Source organism: Melopsittacus undulatus, chromosome 2, assembly GCF_012275295.1.
Source record: "Melopsittacus undulatus isolate bMelUnd1 chromosome 2, bMelUnd1.mat.Z, whole genome shotgun sequence".
Classification (NCBI taxonomy): domain Eukaryota; kingdom Metazoa; phylum Chordata; class Aves; order Psittaciformes; family Psittaculidae; genus Melopsittacus; species Melopsittacus undulatus.
Genome location: NC_047528.1, coordinates 23474112 through 23499768, shown reverse-complemented (window position 1 = coordinate 23499768; position 25657 = coordinate 23474112). Strand labels below are relative to the sequence as shown.

Below are 25657 nucleotides of genomic sequence, written 5' to 3'. Positions count from 1 at the left end.
CTCCTATTGCACCTTGGCCTCTCTACCTTCTTCCCTCCCTCAAGAAGACAGTAGTTGTGCAAATGCTCATCTGCCCATGCAATTCCATTTCCCTTCCTTCATGCCTCATTTTTTCAGACATGGTCACCCTGACCTGTTTGGTTAAACACTACAGCACATGCAAGGCTTTAATCTGGGCAAAAATTCCTGTAGTTTTAATTCTCTTATTATTTATAAGGAATAAAAAAAAAAATAGTCAAGTTCACACATCACTGATCCATCACCATTTATACTAACCCAAATGTTGAGCTGAAAAGAGAAGCTAGTTATTCTGTGGCAATGAAGACAGTGTTATTATTATACCTTTATATTCGTACAACAATAAAGCTCTAGATATTTTGCAGAAGTAAAAATTATGCAAAACAGAGATGGTACTTGCGAAAAATCTGGTTGCTTTTCCTCGCCACTGGGGCAGAGGAAAGAAGAAACTTCTATTCCTGAAGAACTCCTGGGGAAAAAAGACATGGAACAACCTCTGGTCTGGACAAAACAACAAAACTGAGCATCCTTTGCTTATTTCATGGCCTGGTCTGGAAATCATAAGCAGCCAACCTGACATCCACTCACAGTTCTCAACAGGCCAATTCATCAAGCAGAAAAATCAGTGGTATTTTTGAAGAAACTGTGGCAGTGACTATGAAAGACCCACAACTTTCAAGCTGGGTGACCAATAGCTAAGAAAGATCACAGAAGAAGAAAAAGCCTGGCTTTGCTGGTACCCTCACAGCTGCCAGAAGAAAAGGAAAAAATAATCAGGATGAAAATAAAATACAAGTACCCTAGACTTGTGAAGTGCTTTAGTGAGTAATCGGGAGTGAAGCCAAGGAAGTAGCACTGGGTCACTTCCCATTGTTTTAAAGGAGGCTGATGTCAACTTAACAGTGCACTATCTCCTACACATACAGAATTTTTACTCCATGATGTAGAAGGGAGAATTTGTTAGGGACCACATCAGGTTTACTACTATTTATCAGCTTCCCTGTCTTTAGTTTTGTTTAAGATCCCATATATGTGTTTAATTGTCATTTTTAGGAGTACAGAAGCTTCTAAGTGTAGGCATCCTATCCATAAAAATGCAACAGTAATATCAGCAGGAGGCTTCACTGAAACCTTGAAACTTCATCCACTCTTTTCTAACTAATTTTTTTTCTTGTGACTAAGAGCTTTAACAGTGCATGCTTACAGCTAGTTTTAACTATGCTTTTATTTTAAAAGCTAAATTGTGAGCTTTACAAATTCACAGTTAAACTTTTTAAAATCAACACTGAATGTATGTAAAGTTTCTGCATGATGAGTTTATTTTGGGAGGGAATGACTTTTAAAGAACAAAAATTTTCTTTCTATCTTAGGTAATGTTCATATATTTGCATTGCATGCTACAAAAGTACTACACATTTACACATCTTGTGTAATGTTCTGACAAAATTTTCAATGTAAGAAATTAAAAAGGCAATGTGACTATTTAGAACAGCATTTAATTTTGTGACTTGGTGTAAATTACATGCAACTGAAAAGCTCCAAAGAGTTAAACTGACTGACAAAATTTACACCTATACTGTAGCAATTTAAAAAAAAAAATCTACATTAAGTATTAATTTGTCAAAAAATAAAAATTTATCAAGATAATCCCGAATTAAAAAAGATGCAGTGACTTATGATGGAAGTTAATGTAATCGTAAGAGGCACAGACTAATGTGATTACTGACAACATAGCTGCATTCATGTTATACTTAGAGCTATCAACGTTAACAGAATAAAGCAAAATAAAAGATACAGGTGAAAAAGTCCAAATTATTCTATCTTCCCATAGTGGACATTCTTCCTAACAATGCATTTTTACTGTGTTTGCCCATTCTAGTTTGAAATGAATCATTTAATGAAGCTCCTACAATTTCTATGTTAAGACTGTACAGTCAAATTCCAGCCTACAGACCTTAGTAAACTTCTGCCATTAAGCCTGATCTTTCCTGCCTAAAGTTGATCCTGTAACTGCTAGTTAACCTGGCACCAGACCAAGTAATATCCCTATCCAGCTGGTATGAGCAACAATTGAAAATAAAAATTGAAAAAAAATCAAAATTGAAAGTGTGACTTCATGTTCTACTGATGTTTTGTCAAAAAGAAAGCAAAACTCCTAAGTAAAATCATTCTATGTTAAAGAATAAAAAGGATTAAGTTAAAAATGTGGTGATATAGCATTAGTGGCTCTTTTTTATCTGAATGGAAACTAAATGCTGGCTAGCTTTCTCTTTCTATCATAAATTATTTGCCTTGTTTCCAACTTAAGAAGGTGAACTGAGATTTACCAAGCACATACTCTTGACTACAAATTGTGGTTATGATGAAGCTCCAACCATCTGCCAGACTTCAATTTATCCACTGCAGGACAGAAGAACTATCTCAGAGAACAGGCAGACCTTTGAAACTAACAGCGCAAAAAAGGACTGACAGGGAAGTAGGTAAAGCATATATACTGAAAAGTGTCACATATAGCATTCATGAAGCTTCAGTATATATTAGAATTTCAGTTTTGGGAAGAGCTTATGCTGTTGCATTTAAAACAAATGTGCTCAGTTATTTTCGGGGTTTAGCTTATAGAGAAATAATTCTGTTTGGATTATTTCCCAGAACACATTCTTCAAAACTTCACTTTGTTCTTGACATAAATTGAAAACAATAATATAGATATACTATATATGGGCTTCAAAACGGCATTAAAGAGGCACATTATCAATATGTTTAAAACATTTAGAAAGCTCAGCTTTGCATCTAAGTGAATGACTAGATACTTAGACTGAGTAATATCTGTTCCAATAAACTGCTTTGTGTGAAATGCTTTGAATAACAGTTAATTTATGCTGAGGTAATGACAGCGTAATATAACTGAAATCTGTGCTAATAGGAAAAAAGAAGCCCCTTCCAGCTATTTCTGTTACAATCAGCTGCAGTAATTCTCACCCCAGATCTCTCTCTGTCTCTCACATAAAATATTACTTTAAGTGTATGTTAAAATCTTTGCTGCTGATTTTAAAAATCAATAATTGGTACCTGTCATCCATATGGAGAAAAACAAAATAACCAGACAATAAAGAAGAAATTATCATGTACAAGACCTGCATTTTATGTATTTCTGCAATATAAGAGACCAATTGTGGTTAATGACATCTTTTTATATCAGCAAAACATTAAACTCAGTTTGGGTAAGACTCCAGGATGTTCTGAAAAAAACGCATATGAAACTTCTACTGTAGATGAGAACCGGTGAAACAATTTATTCCAAAGAATACTGAAAGTAGGTTGAGAGATTTTTCTGGGTTATGTGTTATTTACAGACTCATCCTAGTACTCTTTTGATGAATTAATTACCTTAAATAGCTATCAAATAGCATGGTTGAACTCTCATCAGCTAAATAAGTTATGGACAGTCTTCAGTTTGAATGCTCAGTATATGATTGGTGATGTACGTTGAGTGGCAGTGCTTAGCTCTGGATGCTGAGCTTTCTAGTCACAACTACAATGAATAATAAATCTCAAACCTAATAAGCATTTTGGAACAAAAATTACCTATATGCCACAATCTGATTTACTTCCAGGAAAAGCATATTTTCCTGGCTATGAGAAGATTCTGAAGTCACATAAACATGTAATGCCATGATCCAGGAATGGTCATGAACTCAGATCAGCCCAGATTCACTAAAATACTGATCATCTCTAATGCATTCAGTAACTGGAGACATCATGATCAATCATTAATCTAAGTGTAAATTGTTTTAAGCAATGGTAGAAGGATGTTTTACTTTGGAATCCTATAGAACAGATTATGATCTCTGAATCTTTCTCATAAATGGCTTGTGTTACTTAGGGTAGGTGCTCCCAAGAAGTTACTTTGTGATAAAATTGGATGAACAGCTCAAATGTTTCAATCACTTGCAGAAAACAACTTCTGAAAGCCCTTTCCCCGAACAAGAAAGAAATAAAAGAGCACACACTTGGGCAATTACTGTGTGATAATCAACCTGATGCAATTTACAATAATTCTTTATTGAACATTCTGATTTAAGGTGCCTCCTCCTGTATTCAGTGTCTTCTGCAGGAATCTTTACCTACAGAAATAAGTATCTTTTACCCTCAAAAAATCCATGTGTTTTTCTCATTGGTCTACAGAGAGTTATCACAACATTATGACAGCAAGTAAAAACTCTTCCTTTCCTATTTACAGAAGAGGATACTGAGCACCAAAACTCATGAGAAAGACATAAAAATCATTATACCCATGGATGCTCCCAAAGTGAAACATAAAAATATTTTCGTTTTCTGTTGATGATGTCTTAATGCATACCTAACAGACCCATGGGCCAAAAATACTCCAAAATAATCAAGGTGGTTTTCCCTAAACCAATACAAATTCTGAGAAAAGAAAAATAATATAAGAATCCCTATTTTGCATGTCTGGGAAACACAGTATTTGGGAGTGAAAGTGATCTAGGTTTCTCAACAAAAATCAACCCCAGTTGATGCAAGTACATATTTCTTAGAGAAGAACTGAGGCCTTAGCATATAAGAAAATAATTTCTATTTTGAAATTATTTCTAGCTTTTACTTGAATAACTGTACTTACTATATAGATTCCTTCAATTAACTTGTAAAAAAGTGGATATTGATGTGACTTACAGCTTCCTACTTATTTCATTATGTGTACTCATGCCTAAGCAGGATTGCTCCTAGAAACGAAGCACAAACCAACCCCTTGTATGGAGGCAATTAAGCACAACTGAATATGTAAGTGGCCAGTGCTGTGGGCACAATTCAGTCAAGCAGATCCATACGGGTGGTTTTGATATTCTTGTCACATCAAAGAAATGGCGCACAGAAGAAAAAGATCTAACAAGTTAAAAATCAGACTAAATAAGAATAACTCTGAGCAAAAGCAAGAACAAGCACATGGTTGCAAGGGCTGAAGTTACCCTGAAAGCATTATATAGTGCTATTAAAATAGTGTGTTAATTTTTTCCTCATAAATTTGCCAGGTTCAGCCACCAGTGAAAGGCTTGCATTCCAGCTCCCTTTGTTACAGATATATCTATCTTGCTGAGTCTTGACATCCCTATCATGTAGTAGCAAAGAGTGTTTCAGCAAGGAGGGGGAAAAAAAGGAAAGGAGAAAAAAAAAAGAAGTGAAAACTGATGTGATCTACTTTGCTTCCTGTGGGCATATTTCACTACAGCAGATCCAGAGGGATGCTTTGTTATTCTTGTCAGATCAAAGAAAGAGGTAACAGAAGAAAACATAAGAGGAAAAATAACACCCAGAAATGAGGGTAGCTGAAAAGCACTGCAAGACTACCACATCATTATGACTTCTCAAATTATTTAAATATGCTAAATATCTAATCACTACCAAAGAAATAAATATTGCATAGGACATATACTCTGTTAGCTGCCAGCAAAACTGTCCTACTAGGATTAGTTTAGGGGCACAGCAACTGCCTGTCGAGCACTAGCAATTTTAATCTATTTTCAATTTGCTGTGTAAGTTGCAAGTATGCTCAGGTATTTTGACAGGTGGCTGCTGAGAACAAATATCTGAGTCCAGTAGATTCACACTGCTTTGCTTTCCTGTGCATTTACAAATCCTTTTGGACTGGGGGGATATGAGCATTTGGTGAAGTTGCAGCAGTCACTGGAAAGTCACTGTACTGCAGTTCTAAGCTGTATTTGCAACTCAGAACACAAGGATGACACATTAGACTCAAGTCTAGCACAAACCAATGGCTATGTAATACTTCACTTGATTTTTTTCAAAACATGTCTAATCACAAACAAGCTGAACATCTGAAACAAAAAAGAAATACAAATCTTGCTATGATTTTAAATAAATAAACAGAACACCCAAAATAGTACTTTCCTGCACACTAGATGTGCTTTCAGTACTACCTGTAATTAACCTATTATGCATTGACTGCCCACTTATTTTGTGTTTAATCTACAAGGTAGTACTGAAAATAATTTTAACTCTCCTGTTGCATTTTCTAATGATCAGCACAACTGTGCTGTTCCCTTTCAGTCACACCACTTTGTGTCATACAGAAACAAGTTCCTAACTTGAAAAAAGCCATAATCCTATTGATTTCTGAGTGTCTAAACTTCCAGGTGGTTGGGAAAAATTAGGCTCCTAAAATCAATAGACATTCTGTGAGAAAACAGGGGAGGAACTATATTTGCCTAAAGAAGTGAACCAATAACATTGAAGCACCATAACTACAATTCTGATACTGTTCTTTATACATTAGCATTTTCAGCATCAAACCCCTGAAGTCAGACAGATCTGTCCAGTGGAAAGAATTTGGATTATGATGTAAACTAACAGTAAAGACGATTCCAAATAACATCTGATGTCCGATATAACTACTGTTTACATATTAAAAAGAGATACAGGCTTTGTACCAGGGATGTTCTGTCATGTTTCTCCACAGGAGAAGACTGTCATGGTAAAGTTCATTATCAATTACTGCTTTACAAGTACAAGATGAGTTAAGCTGTCATAATTTTCTCAGCCAGAAATCCTGTGCTGTCAAAGAATGTCAATTTTTAATCTGACAAAGGAAGAAAATTATCTGCTATTCTGACCTCTAATTTCTTGACATTTTAATGCTGTAATTGCTGTGGCTTTTGCTGCAACTATGATTTCACCTGTCAAGTACGAATGTATCAATATCCTTAAGCTGTTCTTCAAGTTTTAGCTTTCACCTCATTGCTTTTACTTTAAAAAAGGAAAATTTTACAAATAGACTGCAAAAAGTTGCAACAATAATTTAAAAAAGGAATAATTTGGGGCTTGAAAAAATATTCACCTTGTAATAATTTTTTTTGCTCCTCCATATTCCAGCATAAAAAAAAGAATTGCAGGGTGAAGAATAAAAGAGACCGTTAGAACTGATAGAACTGAAGAATTTCCCAATTTGTAATCATAAAAGATCCAAAAGCCAGAACTCAATTTTATACATTTGGTGGAGCGTGTAAGTCAGGACTTTCATATTGCCCTCATCACCACTTGAAATAAATTATAAAGTATTTTTTGTGTTATCAAAAAATTGCAAAGTTGTTTGAAATATCAGAATCAGTATGTTTAAATAAAATGAGTATCTTTTCAGTGCAGATCTTCAGTTGCCAAAGAGTTATTACAGGGGTAGATGTATGTGATTTCATAGACTCCAGTTATCTGAAACAATGCTACCCCAGCATTCCAGTTTCACACATCTTTCCAGTGTTAAATAGTAGAGTTCTTAAAGGACTTCCCCATGCACGTGAGAAAGATGTAAGAAATGGCAGGCATGAGTTACCCCACCACTGTTAGTTTTGCTTCAGCAAGAAGACTACTGAAGTGATTACCATTCTTCATTCAGCTAAGAATGTATTCCTCAGTAGTTAAGTGAGGTGCTCAAACAACAGGTGAAAGGACCAAGGTATAACATGAACAGGGCACTGGGACCTGTAATTTTAAATTATGTCTTTCTAACACATCAGACCTAAATGAGAGGGTTTTTTATTTGGAGCCTTATTTCAATGGACAAGTCCTACTGGGAGTCAGCTCAATATGAAGTTAGTTATGGCCACAGTTTGAGGAGGCTACTGCCATATTTGAGCCCATTGGCCTGATAATGCCTCCTGCCAATAAGGTAGTATTGATTGGCTTATTTTATAGACACTTATTGGGAACATTCATTGATTTCTGTGTGACAGAACAAAAGTGTTTATTTAGAAAATACACATCAAGAGCAATTTGGATACTGAGAGATTCATTTTCCTGGATAACTGTAAAGCTCAATTAATTTTAAATTGCAGTGATTCTAAGATGCCAGATACCGCCACCTGCCACAGTATAACATACAATGTTTTAAAGGGCTAGTGTTCCTACCTTTATATTTCTGCATTTCTCCAGAGGCTTTAGAAGATCTTTTTGCATTTAATTTCTTTTAAAAAGCCAGAATAAAGTAAAAAAAAAAATAGCCACACCAAAACTCACCACCTCCCAAAAAATACAACAAAACAATGTATATAGAATATCTACATATTTGTAACAGAAACATGGCATCCAAATACTTCATCTACTAGATCATCAAGATGTGAAATGCTTTATTACTTGCCAGAAAATGCCTGCTAGTTTCAAAAATAGAGCCCAAGGAAACAGAAAAAGACTCTAAATCTGTCCATATTTACCTGTGTATTGTAATTTCTCATTAAAAATAATAAAAGGTATTTTTTTCACCCTTTTATGGCAAACCACAAATCACCATCGTCTGAGATCTCTTGGAGGTGAAAGTGTGCTATTTTTAAATACATGTATACAAGTTTAGGTATCTATATATAACAAAAATTTGGAGGATGCATGTTTTCTAGACATGTTACCTTCTCATTGCTAACAATAAATTTACCAATCTATCTAACTTGTGGCAATGAAGTTGTGCTTTTTATAAGTTTGCATGGTGTAAATAGCCTACGAGGTTTATATCCTATTGACTGACAAGGCATGGGTTAGATGTACAAGTGAGTGAACAAAAACATGTCCATGAATATCCTGAAATTTCTGATGCCAAGTTCTGCATGTAAGTACAGCCACAGGAGAGCTGAAGAGTCTTACCATGTCAAAAAATGTTAAATAACGTGCACAGACAGACAGATAGATCTACAGAATCTACAAACAGACAGATCTTACAAACCTGTGGAAGCAGACTTTTAATCAAGACATAGGAGTCTGCCCATGCAAAGCAGGACCTGAAACCATGAAAATCCCTTGTATTTATGGTGCTTGGTACCTATTTTATAGTTTAAAATGCATTTGTTCTTCACGTGTATCAAGTTTTGCACCCTATTGATTCTTCTCGATTCTTCGATTGTGTGGAAGACAACTTCCTTCTGCAAGCAACAGAGGAGCCGACAAGGAGAGGTGCCATGCTTAATCTCGTGCTCACCAACAGGGAAGGGCTTTGTTGGAAATGTGATGCTCCAGAGGAGTCTTGGATGTAGTGATCATGAGATGGTCGACTTTGAGGTCCTCAGGAAAGAGAGAAGAGCGTGCAGCAAGCTCACTGCCCTGGACTTCAAGAGAGCATACTTTGGCCTCTTCAGGAACCTGCTTAGCAAGGTTCCATGGGTGTCCTGGGTTCAGCAGTAGCAGTCATGATTTTCCTTCTTGGTAGCTGGTGCAGCACTGTTTTGACTTTCGGCCTGGGAACGCTGCTTACAGCACCTATGTTTTTAGTTACTGCTCAAATGTTTACTCTGGCCAAGGACTTTCTGAGTGTCATGCTCTGCCAGGGAGGAGGGGAAGACAGGAGGAAGCAAAGGCAGGACACCTGACCCAAGCTAGCCAAAGAGGTATTATATACGTCATAACTAGGATGTAACCGAGAGTTACCTGGAAGGGCTAGGGCTCTGGGGGTTTGGAGGGGTGATTTATCAGTCGGTGGGTGGTGAATTGTCATATTCTCTTCACTTCTTATTTCCTTTATCATTATTATTATTATTATTGGTAGTAGCAGTAGTGATTTGTGTTATACCTTAGTTATCAAACTGTTCTTATCTCAACCCGTGCGAGCTACATTCTTTGGATTCTCCTCCTCAACTCTCCGGAAGTTGGGAGAGCAAGGGGGCGAGGGAGTGAATGAGCTGTGTGGCTGGGTTTAAACCACAACAATGGGATTTAGCCCTAGAAGGCAGGGGACCCAAGACTCTTGGTTAATATTCAAGGATCACCTGCTACAAGCTCAGGAGTGTTGCATCCTGACTAGAAGGAAGTGCAGCAGGAGGGCCAGGAGACATCCTTGGATGGATAAGGAGCTGCTGAGAAAAATTCACAGGAAAAAAGAGGCTTATAAAAGGTGGCCTGGGATGAATACAGGGATGTTGTCTGGGAAGCTAGGGACCTGGTTAGGAAAGCTAAGGCCCAGTTAGAGCTAAACTTTGTTAGGGATGTTAAAGATAACAGGAAGGGATTTTATAGGCATGTAGCGGCTAAAAAACAGACTAGGAACAACGTAGGCCCCCTCCAGAAGCTTTTGGGAGAACTGGCTACCCTGGATTTGGAGAAGGCTGAGGTTCTGGATGACTTCTTTGCCTCGGTCTTCACTGGCAAAGGCTCTGACCGCACCACCCAAGTCTTGGAAGATGGACACAGGGACTGTGAAAATCTAGACCTTGGGCCCACTGTAAGAGAGGATCTGGTTCGAGACCATCTTAAGAACCTGAACGTACACAAGTCCATGGGACATGATGAAATCCATCCGCGGGTAATGAAGGAGCTGGCGAATGAAGTTCCTAAGCCACTGTCCAACATATTTGAAAAATCATGGCAGTCAGGTAAAGCTCCTGACAACTGGGAAAAGGGAAATATAACCCCCATTTTCAAGAAGGGGAAAATGGATGACACAGAGAATTACGGGCAAGTCAGTCCCACCTCTGTACCTGGCAAAATCTTGGAGCAGATTCTCCTGGAAAGCATGCTAGCGCACATGAAAAATAACAAGGTGCTTGGTGACAGCCAGCATGGCTTCACTAAGGGGAAATCCTGCCTGACCAATTTGGTAGCCTTCTATGACGGGGCTACAGAAATGACGGACAGGGGTGGAGCAGTTGATGTCATCTATCTGAACTTGCACAAAGCATTCGACTCTGTCTCACATGACATCCTTGTCTCTAAATTGGAGAGATATCAGTTTAATAGGTGGACCACTCGGTGGATAAAGAACTGGCTGGATGGCCGTGTGCAAAGAGTTGTGGTCAACAGCTCAATGTCCAGCTGGAAACCAGTAACGAGTGGTGTTCCTCAGGGATCAGTGTTGGGACCGATCTTGTTTAACATCTTTGTCAGTGACATGGACAATGGGATTTAGTGCACCCTCAGCAAGTTTGCCGATGACACCAAGCTGTGTGGTTCGGTTGATACACTGGAGGGAAGGAATGCCATTCAGAGGGACCTTGACACGCTTGTGAGGTGGGTTGATGCCAACCTCATGAAGTTTAACCATGCCAAGTGCAAGGTCCTACACCAGGGTCAGAGCAATCCCAGGCACAGCTACAGACTGGGCAGAGAAGAGATTCAGAGCAGCCCTGTGGAGAAGGACTTGGGGGTGTTGGTCGATAAGAAAATGAACATGAGCCAGTAGTGTGCGCTTGCAGCCCAGAAAGCCAACCATATCCTGGGACGCATCAAAGGAAGTGTGACCAGCAGGTCAAAAGAGGTGATCCTGCCCCTCTACTCTGCTCTTGTGAGACCTCACTTGGAGCATTGTGTGCAGTTCTGGTGTCCTCAACATAAAAAGGACATGGAAATGTTAGAACAAGTCCAGAGGAGGCCACGAGGATGATCAGGGAACTGGAGCACCTCCTGTATGAAGACAGGCTGAGAAAGCTGGGGCTGTTCAGCCTGGAGAAGAGAAGGCTGCGTGGAGACCTCATAGCAGCCTTCCAGTATCTGAAGGGGACCCATAAGGATGCTGGGGAGGGACTATTCATTAGGGACTGTAGTGATAGGACAAGGGGTAACGGGTTGAAACTTAAACAGCAGAGGTTTAGACTGGATATAAGGAAGAAATTCTTTACTCTTAGGGTGGTGAGGTACTGGAATCGGTTGCTCAGGGAAGCTCTGAATGCTCCATCCGTGGCAGTGTTCAAGACCAGGCTGGATGAAGCCTTGGGTGACATGGTTTAGTGTGAGGTGTCCCTGCCCATGGCAGGGGGGTTGGAACTAGATGATCTTGAGGTCCTTTCCAACCCTAACTATTCTATGATTCTATGATTCTGTGATTCTTGTGCTCAGTTTTAAATCCAGAAAGCCATTATGTAGATTTTAACATTAAATATTTGAGGCAATGGGATCAAACCAATTCTACTCATCCTTTAATCAAACACTAACTGCTTACAAAATACATATTTTGTAATGCATGGTGTTAAAATCCAGCTCTAGGAAGCTAGGAGTCTAAATGTTGTTTTAGTTCTCCTCCTCAAAAATCATCACATGTAACAAGATGCAACAACGTAGTACTAAAAAGCAACATGCCAAAACCTAATACTTAGGTTCATACGAATGCTAATCTAGAATCTACTCCTTTCTGAAATCTGTAGATTTCTGTCTCCAAGACCAGAAAACAAACAAACAAACAAAAACCTATCGCCTGGCAATGTATAAATTATTACTGTTTTGCATACAGCAGATGGCAGCTATCTAGGGGAATGGAAGATTGTGTGTACAGCTTCATCACAGCGGTATTCATCTAGCAGCTGTTGCTTCTTCACACTTTTCACCAGATTTCAATTGTTTTAGCCAATGAATAGATTATATTAGAAAATGATCATTCAAATTAATAGTCTTACTAAAAAACAAAGGAAACATTTATCAGGATAGCTAGTACAATTATTTTTAATGTACTGATTAAAATGCTTACTTGTATATAAGCACACATGTATATTTCACAGATACTTACATGCACAACATAGCAAACATTTTCTATATTAGTAAGAGTTTGATTTTGCTTTACATGATTAACATAAAGTAATCTGAATAATTGCTAGCACTCTAGCAAATACATTCTTTTCCAGATACATATTCTCACCAACATTATGTAACTGAAAAGGTTACATCTTTTTCCCTATGACTATAATGCAGCTTTTTCTTTCAGCTTTTCAGTTCTACCAAGTGAACTTAATAAAATTAATAGAATTATTAAAAACTAAAGAATAGGTATTACTGAATATGCAGTACATAATTTGCCATATCATAACTGACCATTAAATATATTAGTAATTTCAAGCAAACAAAATACTTTGGGACATGTGTTTTACTGCTAGTTTAGTAATACCTGCCTCTGAAGTCACTGAAGGCCTAAGTTCTGAATCAAGTCACACAGAACAATTTTCTTGAGCAGTAATTTCTTGTGAGATGACAGCAGTTTTTAGAATGAAATGGCAGTAAACACCTACCTCCTTGAGGACAGGGTCAGTGATACTGTCCAGGTTCACAGAGCCTTCGTATGTTAGGTAGTGGAAAACATTGAGTGCACGCACTGCTTCTGGTCCTCTTTGCTTGTAGCCAAATATAAGATCAATCCACTGATGAAGCTGACATGATACAAATTCACTTTCCAGGGCCTGCAAGTGAAATTCAGAGTTAGGAAACAAATTCTATCTTGCAATTTCATACTTAAATTATGTCTTGCCTTTTCCTATTAACTGAGGAAACATAATGAATTTCATTACATTTCCTGTTCAGGCTTATTTGATATAGAATCATAGAATAGTTAGGGTTGGAAAGGACCTCAAGATCATCTAGTTCCAACCCCCCTGCCATGGGCAGGGACACCTCACACTAAACCATATCACCCAAGGCTTCATTCAACCTGGTCTTGAACACTGCCACGGATGGAGCATTCAGAGCTTCCCTGAGCAACCCATTCCAGTACCTTACCACCCTGACAGTAAAGAATTTCTTCCTTATATACAGTCTAAACCTCTGCTGTTTAAGTTTCAACCCGTTACCCCTTGTCCTATCACTACAGTCCCTAATGAATAGTCCCTCCCCAGCATCCCTGTAGGCCCCCTTCAGATACTGGAAGGCTGCTATGAGGTCTCCACGCAGCCTTCTCTTCTCCAGGCTGAACAGCCCCAACTTTCTCAGCCTGTCTTCATATGGGAGTTGCTCCAGTCCCCTATCATCCTCATGGCCCTCCTCTGGACTTGTTCTAACAGTTCCATGTCCTTTTTATGTTGAGGACACCAGAACTGCACACAATACTCCAAGTGAGGTCTCATGAGAGCAGAGTAGAGGGGGAGGATCACTTCCTTTGCCCTGCTGGTCACACTTCCTTTGATGCATCCCAGGATATGGTTGGCTTTCTGGGCTGTGAGTGCACACTGCTGGCTCATGTTCATTTTCTCATTGACTAACATTGAAAAACAGAACTAATTGTATTCAGAAAAACACTAAAAATATGTTAATCTTTGCTTCAGCTTTATAAAATGCTAATTTTCTTCTCAGCTACTGGGTTTCTCCGAGCTGCAAGGGTTTTTAATTATTAATTTTTGGGGCTTGTCAGGTAAATTAGGTAATTTGTAAAGAAAAAAATAATAAAAAAATAAATAATCATAAAACAAAATCTTCCAACTCATTTTCCAGCTATCAGTTATTGGTCCGAAATCTAAAATGGAAAATTGAGGATTAAGAAGCTGTACCAGCAAAATAATATTCTGACTCCATGTGTAAAATGTGACTGATTTCTCAAAAAGGAAAAAGCATTTTTGGCACTCATTTTTGACATTTTGTTGGTTCACTAGAGACAACACAGTCCATGACTACTTAATTTAAAAATGGATTCAAGGATTACTATTCTTGTGCTCAACATATGGAAAGAGATTATTTCTAGACAAAGGAAATTATGATAGTATTACCATTGAACCTGATTCAATCAATGTGCCTTTATCAGACATGATTGGCATCCTTAGTACATACCATTGCCTGAACTGGAGCTTTTGAAAGCTGAAGGCATTATACAGTTTCTTCATACCCCTCTACTTGTCGTAGCTTCCCCTGAGCCTGTACCTGGATACACAAATTATTCTCATATAAGGTGGCATCCTGGCACACTTGCTCCTTCTTTCCTAATGCTACCTCCAGAGAAGAACTGTGATAAACAGGAACTGGTGTTAAAATAAAGATTTATGGTTCATTGGCCAAGTTTTTAAACATGTCGTTGATAGCATGTCCATCACTGTCCTGATTTTGTATGGTGTCATATACCTAATTCCCTTCCATCAGAACAAGTTCAATTCAGTTGTCAGATGTAGGAACCAACTTTTGCTGTAAAAAGAAAAACCACAGAATCACAGAATGGCTGTTTGGAAGAGACTTCTGTAGATAACCTGGTCCATCACTTCTGCTTAACAAGGGACATCTAGAGCAGGCTGCTGAGGACCATACCCAGACAGCTTTTGAATATCTCCAAAGATGGAGGCTCCACAACTTTTCTCGGCAACCTGTGCTAGTGTTTGGTCACCCTCACAGTAAAAAAACCAGAGGGAACCTTCTGTGCTTCAGTTTGTACCCATTGCCTGTGTCCTGCTACTTAGCACCTCTGAAATACAAGTGTAAATACAATTTATAATCTAAACAACTGTGTCAAACTTACTACTATTTACTGCATACAGGCAGAGCTGGCAGCAACCCTCTATATTATCTAATACTTTAAATTCCCAAAGATTGTGTCTTTTTTTTCCACCACCCCCCTTCCCCCCAAGAAATCCTAATTCCTCTATTTCTTTATACACTATTCAGCACAAACACCTTCCAGCTAGGACAAGGTTTTATGTCTGCCCCAGGAAAATTCATATTTTATAGGGGGATAAACTTTGGAAAAAATGTGCTTTTATTTTATTCATTTACATCCACAGGAGGCTGCCTCAGAAATAATCATCGGACATTGTACCATGCCATGCACTGCCCACTGGCAGCAGTTCCCTGTCCACCACCCCACATGAAGGAATAGCCATGCACAGCGTAAGCCACGTGAGACTGGCTCCCTGAGTGATCACACAGTTGTTCCTCAGACATTCTGTAATGTTCCACATAGAAGAGGAACTCTCTGCACTTTGGTGGAAAACTGGACCCTTTTCTATTGAAGCCAGTGACTCTTATTTCTGAAAAGCTTAATAGCTGGCATGTAGCTCAGTTTTCAAGGGCTTAAGTTCAGCATACCATAAGAAGCTATAAAGAAATCTTGCAGAGAACCATATGGAAATTTGCTTGCTTTTCAAAATCAGAGGTCATCATATGCAAATTGCAAGTTATATTATTTAAATAACATTAATAATACTTAATGCTAAAAGCATGTCTCCCAATAAATAATTAAGAAATGCCAGATCCTTAATTATATTGCTTTTTGTGCATGCAAGGTCATCTCATCAGTAGCTACATCATTCCATACAATCTTCATAGGACTTTTGCCTCATTTATCATGCATGATGTTAGTATGCCAGGATAAGTTTTAATGTTCCTTTCCATGTAACAAAATTTAAAACAGAATTTAGATCCTGTTGTCAGGATTCATCTCTGACCAACTTAAAGCAAGCAGCCTGTTTTCTTCCTCCTCCAAATTTTGCATATTTATAAGTTTCTTCTGCATCTGTATCTATCATTTTTTTATTAAAAAGTATATAAAAAAGTTAAGTATTTTCTTTTGTAAGCATTTTTTTCTGGAATTCAGGGAGCGTTTCAGGAAAATGGCAAAACTTTTGACTATTTAAAGGTGGGACTTAATTTTGAAAAAAATAAACACTTGGTTCAAATGGGCATATTTCACCCATCATCTCCTCTAACATCCTCACCCTGGTGTTAGAAGCAAATAATCATAGAACAGTTGGAAGTGACCTTTAAAGATCACCTAGTCCGACCTTCCTGCAGTGAGCAGGGACACCTCTGGGCATCTCTCTATCTCCTCTCTGGGCAACCTGTGCCAGTGTTTCACCATTCTCATCATAAAAAAAATCCTTATACCTAGCCTAAATCTATCCTCTTTCAGTTTAAAACTATCACTACATTACAAACAGGCCCTGCTGAAAAGCTTGTATCATCTTGATTATAGGCCCCCTTTAAGCAATGTAAGGATGCAACAAGGTAACCTGGAGCCTTGTCTTCTCCAGGCTGAAAAAGCCCAACTCTCTCAGCCTTTTCTCATAGGAGAGGTGCTCCAGCCCTCTGATTATTTTCACTGCCTTCCTCTGGACCCACTCCAAAAGATCTATGTCCTTCCTGTGCTGAGGGCTCAAGAGCTGGACACAGTACTCCAGGTGGGGTCTCACAAAAGCAGAGTAGAGGGGTAGAATCACCTCCCTTGACCTGCTCGTCATGCTTCTTTTGCAGCAGCAAAATACATGATACAGTTGGTTTGGTGGGCTGTAAGCACGCATTGACAAGTTACATCCAGCTCTTCATCTAGCAGTACCCTCAAGTCCTTCTCCACAAGATTGCTTTTAACACCTGTATTGAAATACCCCAGCCTGTATTGATACTTGCGGTTGCCCCAGTCCAGTGTAGGACCTTGCACTTGCCCTTGTTGAACCTCATAAAATTTGTATAGGCCCATTTCTTGAGCTTGTCCAGGTCCCTCTGGATGGCATCCCATCCCTCAGGTGTGTCAATCACACATTGATGTCATCAGCAAACTTGCTGAGGGTGAACTTGATCCCACTGTTTATGTCATTGATGAAGCTACTAAATAGCACTGGTACCAGTACAGACCCCTGGCGACACTACTTGTCTCCATCTGGACATTAAGCTATTGACAATTGCTACACTCTGAATGTGACCATCTAGTCAATTCGTCATCCAACAAGCAGTCCACCCATCAAATCCATATCTCTCCAACTTAGAGAGAATGATATTGGAGGAACTGTGCCAAAGGCCTTACAGAAGTACAGATAGATGTCATCAGTAGCTCCTCCCTTGTCCACTGATGTAGTCACTCCATCATAGAAGGCCACTAGGCTGGTCAGGCAGGACATGCCCTTGGTGAAGCCATACCAATTGTATCAAATCACATCCATGTCCTCCATGTGCCTTAGTATGGCTCCTAAAAGGATCTATTCCATGGTCAGACAGAGAGGTGAGGCTGACAGGTCAGCAGTTCCCAGAGTCCTCCTTTCTATCTTTTTTAAAAAATGACTGCAATGTTTCCTTTATTCCTGTCACCAGGGACTTTATCTGACTGCCATGACTTTTCAGTTGTCATGGAGAGTGGCTTGGCAACATCAGAAAATTCCTTCAGGACTCTGGGATGCATCTCATTGGGTCCCATAGGCTTATATATTCAGGTTCCTCAGGAGGTCACAAACCTGATCTTCTCTACAGTGGGAAGGTCTCTGCTCCCATAGTCTCTGTCTTGCAGACTATCCACTTGAGAGGTGTGGAAAGACAGCTTGTCAGTGAAGACAGGCAAAAAAGTTTCTGAGTACTTCTGACTTCTCCTCATTCATTTTCACCACTTTCCCAGGCTTGCTCATCGGGGGGGTACCCTTTCTTTGACCTTCAAAATTAGGAGCGTCACCAGAGTTGAACACCTAAGTTGTGTTTCCCTGAGGCAGTTTCTACTTGCATGACCAGCCCTTACTCAGCAGCTTGTCATTCCAGAGAAGGTCCTACTGACCCTGGTGGGTCTGGAGAACTTCTATTCCACATGGATGAATGGCTCTTTAATAACTTACAAAATAAATGAACTACTTTTTAACAGCAGAGACCAGAGGGGAAGGCGAAGAGAGGAGCCAGCACTATGAGAGTGGTTCTGCATAGGCCTTTAACACTACACAGCCTTCAGCTGCGGGCTGTGATGGTGTTGTGTGAAGTTCATGGCCTCCCATCGGGGTGTCCTGTGGGGTATAGTGCTAGGCAAAAACAACAGGCAAAGTGCACTCAAGAATGGGCCACCAGAAGGCCACAAAGTCCCACCTGGACCTCAGTGGGGACATGGCTCCTGATTTGTGTTTTAGCCAGGAGAAAACTTCTAATATCATATATGACCTGGTTAGCTGGTATTTCTCTCAAGTACTTCTGCAACACTACTCATGCGATACTTGCAGAATCCTCTCCCTAATTTGCTCTAATGCACAGGCTGCTTTCCCTCTATGTAAGTGTCTCCTGAAAATTTATGAGCTATTCACTGTCGACAGTACATCATTTGATTTCTCAAGAATATCCAATGCTCAGTAGGGAATAGGGTGAAGGATTCTTCTGTGTAAAAAATAATTTGTAGATAGAGTAGGAACAACATGCAGAAAAAGGTAACAATAATATCCTTAAATTAGGCTGTTGATAGCCCTAAAGAACAGTATTTTTCAGTAATATTTTCTCTTTAAAACATTATGGCACTTATTTTTTGAGCATATTTTTAATGTGACATATAAGGAAACTTTTTTTTTTCTTAAAAGGGCAACAATAATTATTACTTCGTCAATTAGGTAACATTATTTATGGTTTTTAAAGATTCTTATTGTTAAACAGAAATTAGACAATATCCAGCTTATTTTCTGCTATACCTGAAGTATACAGAAAATAGTTTTATTCAGGCATTCTCAAACTGAAGTTGCTTGAACCACTGTTATTAAGGCTTCACTTTCAAATAGCATTTGAGTCAGTATTTTTTCATGGATTTTGTTATGAGGAAGGAGTCTTCCACATTACTGTTTTCAATGGAGGGCCTTTTACTGCCAACAGGTAAACCACAAGGGTTATGCATTTAGGGTGTGCATATATATATATATATATATTTTGAAATAAATGTACAGGGGGGGGTTGTGTGTTTGCAGGCAAGTGTATGCACATGTGTTCCACAGGCTGAAAATGAGACCTGTAGCAGTTATAAACAGGTATTAGTAAACTTACGTTTATGTATAAACTAAATAAAGTTAATATAAGCCGAGTTGCTGCTTGGTGGGATCAATCACTATAGCACTTTTCAGACCTTTGTGCAGTATGAACACTGCACACTTGCCACTCATCCTAATTTGATGTTGAAATTATTTTTTACGGAGATTGCAGTAGGAGGCATTGGGTTTTATTTTAATGCACACTATGTCCTGTGTAAACTGTCAAGAATTCTGGATTAATGAAATATTCTATTCCAAACTCTTTCCAACACAATGTTTTATGTTACCTGAGTTTTTTGTGTATCCAGAGCAGAAGAAAGCTCCGATGCTGCCCCTCATCTGAACCACAGCGGCACCTGCCCTCCCTACTTCTGCAGTTCCTGCCTTGTTTCCTTCGCCTGCATAGCTACATGCTGTCTGTCTCTCCAAGACCTCCTGCCACGGTATCTTGTTATTAACTTTTATTCAGTATGTTTAAAAATATCTTCTTAAAACTACTCTGAGACACTTCAGTTTTGTAGATCTGCCCAATAACATAACATTAGCTGTTTCACTAGATGAGAGTGGGTTTTTCTTCTCTCCCTTCACATTCATGCTTCTCTGCAGTAATTGAATACACAGATTCTCTCTGGCTAGTATTTCTCTGCCTCATTTACAATTTCCTGTACTAACTGTGGAGTAAAACCTTTGACTCTAGTCTTAAAATAAACCAGACAATACTAATATCTGAAATTACTTATGTTTGTTTAAACAAAGGGATATTTTCATAAAAGTGACAGAAGTGCATTCTACAGATCTGGGTTTTTCAGAGATGCCTGCACAGAAACTGATCCTTTATGTGAGCATCTTCAAGATCTAAATAAGATTCTACAGTAAGATACATATAATTAAAAAAAAAAATCACTGCCTTTTCCAAATTGCATCAAAACCCCTATTAGCTGAATGAGTTTTAATTGCACTGACGACAAACCTTGGCAATACACAAAATAAAATCAAAGCTATTACTGAAGAAGTAATATAAAATCTTATCTACCACTTATCTGGTAAAACAGAATGTCAACTGCTGCTGAATGTTGAGGAGAAAAGACATATCTTCCAGAAACTCATAGCACAGAGATTTCATAATAGATGGTTCTAATGACTATTCAAGAAGCTTTTTAATTATGAAATACTATGCATGCTTCTGAATAGCCAGGGAGCTGTACAAAAATATAACTGGCAGCAGTAGAAGAGTGCAAATAAATCATTTCAAAGACAGAAAGAAAATTCAGTCTTAGTAACAGTTATGTAATTGGAACAAAATATGTATAACAAAAACAGGACACCATTTAGTCTCTCAAAACCATAATTTACAGTGAATGCATTTTACTCAACACTGTAATTTGCAATATAATATGTGCATAAGCCATAATGAAAATATCATTATAATTAACTTTGAATTACACAATCTTGTATCTTTTGTTTCAAAACTAAAGAATGCTTATTATGAAAGCTCTGCTTCAGTGTTTCACAGTGGTGTTCCCTGCCTTGATTGAACATGCTTGACTTACTGACTGAATCTGTTCTATTTCTGGCTCTCAGGACTGCTCTAAGTCTGTGGGGACTGAGAGGCTGAGTAGGACTACAGATGCACATCTGTGAAAGGTTTTATGTGTAGGGGTTTTTTTTTCCTGGTAAACTGGGAGATTATGATTGATGAGCACAGCATTAGGGTAATGTTATCAGGGACACTTTCTGCCTCTGTCCTTTGTGCCATCACTGAGGTCAAACCATAATCATGTTAGCAGTGAACGTAGTGCATTATTAATGTTTCATGAGGAACTCTGTAGTAATCAGTCTAGCTTTGTATGGATAAACAAAATTGCTACAACCCCTGATCTATACACTGACTGCTTCAGAAGCTACTGCAAAAAAGTCTTAAAAGTAATGACTGAATGTCTTTTCCAGCCTTTATAACAAGTCTAATTTTCACAAGTTTAAAAGAATCTATTATGATGGAAAACCATTTCTACTGTAATTTCTGTGTTTAGTTAGAAGTGTAAAACACCCAGCTGAAGAATCATATAAAACACCAAAATCCTGCCTGCTATTTATTAATTTGCACAGAATTTGAGTAAAACTTGTTAACCACTTTGTTATATCACATTGATATATGCCACTGTGTCTATGTGATGTTTTCTAGGCCATTCCCTGTTTGGTTTGGTAAGTCTAAGGATGAATGCTGAAATTCTTTCTGTTATTTAAAGAAAATGTTTACATTCATAAATGTGCAAGTACATAAGGATTTGTATTTACTCCCACATAAAATTACACATTATATGTGCCTGCAGCAAGCAAACAATATACATGAACAGAAGGAAATAATGTCAGCTAAGTGAAAACAAGATCCCATGATATGTTCCGCAGTACCACACATGATCCTTTCCACTGAAATTAAATGATGACCACTGATTTCATTAGACAATGGATCAGGATAATGTCTACATGAAATATTCCTCTCTTTTCTGTGGCTTTCCTGTAAACATGTTCTCTATTTGCTTTGCTAAGTTGCTGTAGAAATTCCAGGCTTGCACAAGCTTGCTGTGTTTTACACGTCAGCACCACACCCAGGCTCTTTTTTCCCTCAAGATAGATTCTTGTATAACTGCCAAAGATTGGCCTGAGGATGACCTAACAGAGTAATACGTCTGTTAGCTGGTTCAAAACATGGAATCGGAGATGAGGTAGGCAATGTCAAACTTTCCAATACCCTTATATTTGTTACTTACTTTGACCAGTACAATTCCAGTGACCAAAAAGAGCATACACTGACAGTTTGCTAGATACAATAATAAACCCCTATGTGAGGAAGTTTTTCTGAGAAATTATTGTACACTCAAGTCACTACACTTTCAAAATGTAATTCCATTACTTGTTACTATACACACTATCTGCATTTTCTTGACAGGGATTATCCTGTTTTAGCTACTTGCTATTTTAAAATAAGCTTATAAAAAAATCTATGCATATATTACACTCTTTAAACATTCCAAAGTTATTCACTTTAATTTCTATTCTCTGAACTACATCCAAATGTGAATACTTCTTCTGTCATCTAGTCTTCCAGAAGTGAACCCAATAATACAGGTGCAGTCTCAAAAGAACCATAGACAGGTACAACTGTTTCCATCCTCTGAGATGCAATGATTTTCCATAGATGGCATCAAAATACATGTATTTCTGGTGAACAGAGAATTACAGTTTTATTTAATCGAATTGCTGCTCTTTGCCACCCTTCCCCTTGCTACTGCTCTAATTTTGGTACTATTTTTGTTTCCAGACTTTGATTCCTATTGAGTATCTTTAATTCTTTCCTCTCAAGGTGATTTTCAGTGTATTTTCTGCATCTAAGTCAAATAAATCTATGCCTCTTTCTCCTGCTTTCCTAACTCTCCACTTTATTATCATTTGTGAGCTCACTTGAAGATAGCATGTATCTGTGTAGAACTGAATTTTAACTACTAATCATGCTTTGCTAAAGTAGGTGCTGGGATGAATAAAAACCATGCAGAAACTGCCTCCAGGCAAAACTATGTAATAACGGCATGATGCTCACATCTATGGGGACAGGAGTGAAAGACAGTATAAGAAGGGTATGATGTATAAGTGAGTTAATTTCTGATGTTAGAAAGCTGAAAAGTACTCAATTAGTTGAAGACTGTAATTCTAATACTTTTCTAATCTTAACATCAGTTTGTCTGTCTCCTTGCAGTCTGAGCATAATTCCACATGTATGGAATCAGTCCTTAGTGCTACTACAGCTTAAAATTTAAAATGTATTTCCAACTTTTAACTATTAGCCCTTCTTGAATGTATAATCCTGATGGAGCATTAATGCTACACTCTAAATTAATGCAAGTTGTTTTCTTCAACAGCACAAAACATTTCTGTAGAGAGCTCCTATGTGATTTTCAACAAAGCAGAAATTTCATGAGAGAAATCAAATAAACTAAAGCTAGCACTTTTCTTCAAGTGATCTCATGTCACAGTGCCTTTTATCCTCCTATTAATCATTCCATCTTTGTGGAAGGATGGAGAAAACACAATTTAGGATACAAGAACAAACATTCTTTATAAAATTTCCCAAAGGGAGTCATTAATATATGTCTCTCATTATATTCCCCAATAGGTGGCAGCTTGTTTATCCTTTTTGACTAAAGTATCACACTTCTGTTCTTACAAATGTCAAAACTAAATCTCTTGGTCAACTTTACTGTTCTCACTCCTGGGCCTAGTTCAGGTTTACCCACAACTACAATCTAAAAAGGGGCTATGTGCAGCAACATGTCCACTCTGGAGACATGTACCTGTGACTGTGCCTCCCACACTTGAGAATGTGAATGCAATGTAGTGATCCTTTGAGGCAATCTACATATTTGCTAGTAAAATTGAATTTATTGCTACCACCTGTGACAATTACTTGTTTTTAAAAATAATGTTACAATACATGCATCTATATGAGAGATCAGCCAAACAAAAGAAGGAAAATGTTGTTTAGGTTCATCCTCCCAACAAAGGGCTACTCCCAGGAATACATTTCTCATTCTTTAGGAAGTGCATTTCAAATGTCCCAAGTGATGAGATTGCCATCATTTCCTTAGTAGACTGCTATACAAATATCAAATAATTTACTCTTCTACATGGAGGACACTTCTCAATCATATACATCTAGGAAGAGATTCAGTTTTATAATATTATTCAGTTCTTTAGAATTTTAAATGGCTACTTTTTCTTTCAAGTCCCAAAGGACAATTTTCTTTAAAGAGATGGCTCTTGAAATTAAATTGTCAAAGTGATTAGAAGAAACACAACACTGCTAGACTTACAATGCTACTACAAAACCACTATATATGCAATAATGCATAAACTGAAAAGTTCTGCAACTGTATGGAAACCCACAGCTTATTCAATATATAATCCTAACTCTGTAAGCAAGACAAGCAATATGACTTTAAGGAAGACCCATTTCCAGAATATAACCTTAAATTCAACTATTGCTGGCCAAGACATCAGACTATACCTTGTTTTCCTAAAAAATACAAGAAGCATATGTGCATATTGCCTCTATCATTAAAAAAATCATTATCAGATTAATCAAAAAACTTACAATATAGATAACTGGTTTTCATGCTTAAATTTTGCAGACTTCATAATGATTTACATCAGAGCAGTTCTTTTGCAAAATTTCTTCAGAGACTGCAGTTATTGGTTTATGTTCATATTTCTACACTTTCAGTTCATCTTCAATGAATAGGAAGTGCATAGCTTTTGTCAAGTAAGGAATACAATGCAGCTTGCAAGATACCAGCATTTACAATAACCTTTTTTTTTTGATGTAGAAAGTAGTGAGGAGGAACAGACATATTTTTCCAGCTATTCTGTATTGTTCAACTCATGCCCATCTGATGTTTTCTCATGAGAGAACAAATAAGTGAATTTAATTTTCCATAATTTGGGCATACGGAAGGAAAATCCACTCTAAAATAAAGCATTCTGTCAAGCAAGACAGAATGCAAATTCTCCTTCACTTTTTATTTTATATCTATAAATCTAGTTCTAAAGAGATGAAAAATGGCTTTAGTTTAACTTGTTAAAATTTAGAACTCATTACTTAGGCTAAAGTGCAACTTACCATCCTGTTGATACGGACAAAGTCTTCAGGCTTCTTGGCCCATGGGGGGAGATCAACATCATTCACAACAACTTCATCTTCCCTGATTCCTAGATTATAGCCATTACTGTTGACAAACATCTCTGGTAGGTAGTAAAACTCTGGAATTAACTCCTAGCATGGAGAAAACACACAATGAGAGTTCACATTTATACAGAGATTTTAAAGAGTGCTGCCAGACATAGGCTTTGCTATACAAATTAAAGCTTTTCTGGCTTTGCTTATGCACACTTGTTTAAGTATTTTATAATCTGGTTTTTGTACTTAGAATCAAACATATTTTTCATAATGAAACATTCAATCTTTGTTTTGCCCATAACTGTTATTATGAAAAGTATAACTTTTGAAAAGCAGAGCATACCAATAAAGGACATCTTTTCAGGTTAACAGATAGGAGAAACTGTATTCTTAGTCTTCAACATAATAAATAGTGTCATATATTTTAATCACTGTTTAATTGAAATACTTAAAGGGGGTGAGGGAGGGGAGGAAGTTCCTGATATAA

General features: G+C 37.9%; 1 protein-coding gene across 6 annotated transcripts in view; it reads right to left on the bottom strand.

Moving 5' to 3' along the window:
* The window catches only part of NBEA (neurobeachin), a 509113-nt gene that overhangs the window by 35602 nt on the left and 447854 nt on the right, over positions 1-25657 (bottom strand). For all 6 annotated transcript variants that reach the window (XM_034074343.1, XM_034074342.1, XM_034074344.1 and 3 more), the window contains 2 exons: positions 25114-25266; positions 13014-13181 (listed from right to left, as the gene is read on the bottom strand). In XM_034074343.1, the coding sequence (XP_033930234.1) occupies positions 13014-13181; positions 25114-25266 (321 nt within the window). The remainder of the gene's footprint in view (positions 1-13013; positions 13182-25113; positions 25267-25657) is intronic.